General features: G+C 32.3%; 1 protein-coding gene across 4 annotated transcripts; it reads right to left on the bottom strand.

Moving 5' to 3' along the window:
• Positions 1-4,569, bottom strand: LOC107029652 (bax inhibitor 1-like). 4 transcript variants are annotated; one of them, XM_027912600.1, is made up of 11 exons: positions 3,945-4,569; positions 3,734-3,801; positions 3,477-3,620; positions 3,295-3,386; positions 2,690-2,868; positions 2,546-2,574; positions 1,781-1,850; positions 1,206-1,349; positions 1,021-1,112; positions 580-739; positions 1-401 (listed from the first exon to the last, which is right to left on the bottom strand). In XM_027912600.1, exons 5-11 carry the CDS (start codon positions 2,756-2,758, stop codon positions 225-227), a joined length of 741 nt encoding a protein of 246 aa, XP_027768401.1. In that variant the 5' UTR covers positions 2,759-2,868; positions 3,295-3,386; positions 3,477-3,620; positions 3,734-3,801; positions 3,945-4,569; the 3' UTR covers positions 1-224. The 4 variants fall into 4 exon arrangements, with proteins under 4 accessions (XP_027768401.1, XP_027768405.1, XP_027768403.1 ...); XM_027912604.1 differs by having other exon boundaries at positions 2,541-2,574; positions 3,945-4,565; XM_027912602.1 differs by having other exon boundaries at positions 3,734-4,569.
• Positions 4,570-5,436: the final 867 nt, after the last annotated feature.

Below are 5,436 nucleotides of genomic sequence, written 5' to 3'. Positions count from 1 at the left end.
GAAAAAAGAAAGAACAATTCTGCAGTATATTCTATTCAAAGTTTTCTTCATCACAAAGTATATTTGTTCAAAGCACTTGGCTTCAGACTATGAGTTTACAGTAAAATGCAGTCATCATTTACAGAAAATGTAGTCATCACATAGTATATTCTATTCAAAGTTTTCTTCATCACAGAGTATATATATAGTTCCAAGTGTATCAGCACTAATTCTGTCGGTGTTGCTCAATGCATGTTTGCACCCAGGCATAGTCTTACAGCATGGACCACAATAGCTGGTAAACAGAAGAAGATAGTGAATGCGCAGTTGGCAAAGTTGATTTCTCCAAAGCGAGCATTGTACAGTATCTCTTGGCTATATAGCACAAGGTACCCCATAAAGAGTGCCAGCAGAACGTATGCCTGTGATAAGCACTATTCAAGTCACTCATATTATTCATAAAACTAGAGTCAAGTAGTTCAAAGTCATTGTAATTATGCATATATATTAAGTTTGAGGCAAAATTACTGATTTATGAACAAGGGAACAACTGTGTTATAGGATGCGTGTGAACACATTGTATGCACACAACTTTCTCACCTTTAACGTCCACTGAGAAACGTCAAACCGCAGTAGTATTAGAATACAAGTGCTAAACAAGCTAGTGATGTAGATGTAGCTCCTTTCCCTATGTACTTTTGCTGCACACCAGAAACATCCAAAGACAATTGCTGCACCTTGCAAAAATCTAATGACAGTGCTGGAGAGAGAGAGATTTCTGAAGTTAGGTGCTAATAAAGTACTCATCACAGTTTGGTGTCTGTATTACTCAACTTCTCTCATTCACAAGCCAATATAGTTCAAAACTGTTTCCGGTTTCTAAAGAATATAATTTGGTAGCTGTAATTCCATTCCAGTCCCCTAAATCCATGCTAGTCATCAATTTAGTTCAATGTTAATATCAAACCAACATTCTAAAACTCAATGCTAGTCATAATTGTCAAATATTGGTACATATAATGATTATCTTTGGAGTCTTACCTTTGATCGATTTCGAAGAAATACTTGGTAAAAAGGCTAACAGAAGCACCGAAGCAAATGGCAACATCCATCAAGTATAAGAGCCTCGACAACTACATAGACAGAAGATAGTTACAATATAAGAAGCCGACTTGAAGAATAATTGAACAACTTGGAAGACAATCTATGAGTCATTGATTACTTACCACTCTCTGTTGTGGTGTACGGTAAAGCAAGAGTAAACTTGATCCACATTTAATTATTGATAACATCCCCCCTGTTTCCCAGATCAAGTGCAAGTAGGATCCAAAAGTAGTGGCCAATATGGCCAACAAGAGAGTAACATATACCTATAGTTTCAGCAAAAACTAATCAATACTTATATGAAAATGCGAATTAATTAAGTTCATTAAACTGTTCAAAATTTTAACAAATAACTTTGATGTGTTCTTCCATTATCATAATCTATACTACTAACAAACAACTTTCAAGACGGAATAGGGAAAACTCGATTCGAAATGCTAATGACAAGTTGCATGTTACTCCAAATCTCCAAATCGTTTTTTACTATTAAAACGTCAAACTTCAAAATCTTCTGAGAATGTGTAATTCATCCTTATTTCTTACTGAACTACAAGAAACTGTAGAAAACACACCGAGTATGTCTATGATTATTCGGAGAACCAAAATTCATAAGAATTGGGGATTTAATTAGCATCATCTATTCTAGTAACAAGATCTTAAATTACAACATTTGTGTTCATAGGAAGTGTAAACATACCGTCTTCAAGCTTGTGTAAGCGTGCTGGGTAATTGGTGCAGAACTCATCATGTCTTGTCTTGTCCAATTCCTATTGAAGTACAAATTCAGTAAGAAATTCATTTTTTCTTCTTTTCGTTTTGCAGAGAAATTGCAAGTGATGAAGAAGAATGAGTGGCGTCACCTCTGTGTATAGTTTTGCACAGAAGAGTTCGTTACCAACGGACTAACCCTTGCCGTTATTCTTTTTTGGGATATTTACACTTTTACCTTTTCAATTCCTCTTCTACCGATAATAGTAAAATGGGTTTGGATTGGGTTTAAAAAAAAGATAAATTATTTTCTTTTTAGTTGGGTTGGACTATAGGCCATAGGGTAAAAAGGAAAAAAAGGTGTGGTAATTATTAAAAGCCACGTGGTGATTTAAATTTAAAAGATGCGGTTTAGATTTTCTTTTTGTATAAATATTCAGTCTGATAACGAAAACATGTATATATACACCACTATTTAATATTTAAATACTTATCATTAACTGAGTTTTGAATGATTAATAAAATTTATCTTCCCTTTTTAAGTGCAAACCAATGAAATCTAAAGCAAAGTTGGAAAAGAAAGAAAAGTTAATATATTCTATTCAAAATTTTCTTAACTATGGGATAGGGTAATCAATCAACAATCAGTATTTGCCAAGAAATATTCACACAACTTGACTTCAGACTAAAGAATTCCAAATTCAATCAGAGAAATGTGGTTATAACGAAATATTTGCTTGATCACTTACAGTACCCCATGAACATTGACAGTACAGCGAACACCTATCAGAAACAGTATTCAAGTCAGTCATATTATTCATTTCATTAGATAGAGATGTGTTCAAAACTAGAGTCAGCAAGTTCAGAATGAGTGTGATCACGTTCTATAGCTGCTTGCCTTTAGCGTCCATTGAACTGTGTAGCCGACAAAGATCATGTCAGAGGTAATCACCAACCACCACAACATGCGAGCATGAGAATGAAGAAGGCAACCGATGTAGAGGATGGCCCTTATCCTTGATAACAAGGCACCAAACCAGAAAGTTCAAAAGCCAATTGCTGCAGCTGACAACAACGCTGGAGAACAAGCATGGAATGCTTTGTGATGTTAGCTATATTCCTCACATGATTAGCAACATTCTTCGGAGAGAAAATAGAGGAAAAACAAGGGCTAATCAATAACACATGTTGAAACAGCAAGTAAAATGTCTTTGCCATATTGGAACAGACCTTAGGAGAATCATCAGTAAATTTATCTATAATTTCACTCATTCATAAGCGATACTTGGTGCAACTGCAGTGCTTTTTACATTATGGCCACATTGATCAACTTCTCTCATTCATAAGCCACATGATTTAAAATTAGAAACTCGTATATTCATGTCCAGAATGCACAAGCTTTAAAATTGGGTTCTTATAATATGAGTTGACAAGACAGAGGTAAAAAAGCAATCATACAGAACAACAACAACAGAAATCTGCACAATGTTTGTCTAGTCTTACTCTTGATCTATTTCGAAGAGATATTTGGTAAAAATTCAAATTGAAGCACCGAAGGGAAAGGCAGCAATCATCAAGAGTAAGACCCTCTTCTTCTGCATAGACAGAAGATTTACGATATAAGAAGCGACCTCATGAATAATTCAATAACTTGGAAGAAAATCTACGAGTCGTTGATCACGTACCACACTCCATGGTGATGTTAAGTAAAGACAGGGCAAACTTGCTAGAGAAGAAAGGACTGTGAACAACCCTCCCGCTTCCCAGATCAAGTGCAAGATGGATCCAAAAGTAGCAGTCAACATGGCACAGAAGAGAGTAAGATACACCTATATTTCCAGCAAAAATAAAATCTAAAGTATTTGCATTTGCAAAAGTAAAAATTACTTCAAAAACTTCTGAGAACTGAAATTCATCAAACCGACTATCATTACAGCAATACCTAAAATTCTTCTGATAACCGAAATTCATCACTATTTTAGATTTAAGAAATTAGCATCATCTTTTGATCTGCAATATGCAAACAAATATTGATTTCTCGATGTCTCAATCACAAATTCTAGAATCATAACAATAAAAAATTTATTCTATTGTTACATTTTTGTATCAAATTGATGAAAATGAAAAAATTGAAGCTGTAATGATGAATGTACCCTCTTCAAGCTTTCGTGAGCAGGCAGGGGAATTTCATCTGGATTCGTCATGTATTACCTATTCCAATTCCTTTCGAACTAATCCTTCGCAGCATTTTTCATCACTGAGAATTTCAATTTTTTTTTGCAGAGAGAAAACGGAATCGGAAAACTGATGAAGAAAAGTGAAGAAGAAGAGCTGTGCTCTGTTTATACTGAAAAAGAGTTCGTTACCAACGACTACCCTTTGAGGGATAGTTACCCTTTTACCTTTCACTTATAGGCTGAGTTTTGGGAATATAATAGGGGCATTTTTGTCAAACAAGCAAAGAAAAAGAATCTTTGTGGTCAGATCGTTGGCGGGAATATCATTTGTTGAAGTCTCGAATTATTTTAAACTCTAAATTTTTATTTTTCCATAGACAAAACACACTAAAATCATTAAAATGTTTTGTAAACTAAAAAGCTACTCACCTTAACTTAAGTGGAAGTGTGTTTGGTAAAAAAGGAAAAATATTTTTCACCGAAAATAATTTTTTAGAAAATATTTTTTGAACAATATAATGAGTTTGTTATATATAACTTATATAACAAACTTATAACTTTTGTTGTTTTTGCCTAACCATTAATAGAAAGTGCAACGAGCAAAGAAAGGAGATAAATTTTGATTTTTGGGTGTGTTTGGTAAGATGAAAAATGTTTTTCATCAAAAATGTTTTCGTAAAAAATAAATAGATTTTTTAATTTTTTTTATGTTTGATTGGTAAATAGAAAATATTCTTCGATGAATTTTTTTAGTGTTTTGATTTATGAATGATAAATGTTTTTAAAAAATATCTTTTATTTTTACTAAACTAGAAAATAATTTTTGAAATTGAAAAAATCTTTTTTATAAAAAAAACATTTTCTATCGTACCAAACACACCGTTAATGATATAAAAAATAGTTCAAAAACTCTGGCAAAGTGTTAATCCCCAATTTAAAAAAGAATTTACTTAAAGGATGATTTGATTTTTGTGGAATCTATTAATTTTCTGATAAATTTTAATAGAAGGATAAAAGTTATTCACTTTAAATAATTGAATGCAATCTGCCAAAAAATATACTTTAGGAACATAATTTAAGAATGATTTTGATAAAAAACTATAAAAGAATGCAAATGTAACATTTTCCATAATGTTATTGCAGTTTATTTGGATTATCTATAAGAACTTAAAAGCCAAAAATCATATTTTTTATTTTGAAAATCTTTTTATATTATTTGAATAGTAGAAAAATGGTTTAAAACCTGAAACTATTTAAAATAAATTAATCCAAACAGGCTCTAAACAGAATTTAAACAATGTTCAAATTGGAATCGAAAAAAACTATAATTCCTTGAAATAAAAAAAAATTAAGAAAGTTATTTTCTTCATTTCAACTTGTAAACCCAAGGTGCTAAGCTTACTTGCCTGTAGTCTTGCAGCAGGAAAAAACACACACTATTACTTGAAACTGTCCATCAGGTCTGTGA

This window comes from Solanum pennellii, chromosome 1 (genome assembly GCF_001406875.1).
Source record: "Solanum pennellii chromosome 1, SPENNV200".
Classification (NCBI taxonomy): Eukaryota; Viridiplantae; Streptophyta; class Magnoliopsida; order Solanales; family Solanaceae; genus Solanum; species Solanum pennellii.
Note: the sequence above shows the minus strand (reverse complement) of the source record. Positions and strands in the feature narration are given on the sequence as shown.

Excerpts from the sequence above, each read along its gene's own strand:
- LOC107029652 (XM_027912602.1), bottom strand. The coding sequence starts at position 2,758 with ATGTTGTGGTGGTTGGTGATTACCTCTGACATGATCTTTGTCGGCTAC. Across the intron at positions 1,851-2,545 it reads GTACTGTCAATGTTCATGGG|GAATTGGACAAGACAAGACA; the intron begins GTACTGTAAGTG and ends GTACTTCAATAG. Across the intron at positions 402-579 it reads TTTCTCAGTGGACGTTAAAG|GCATACGTTCTGCTGGCACT; the intron begins GTGAGAAAGTTG and ends TGCTTATCACAG.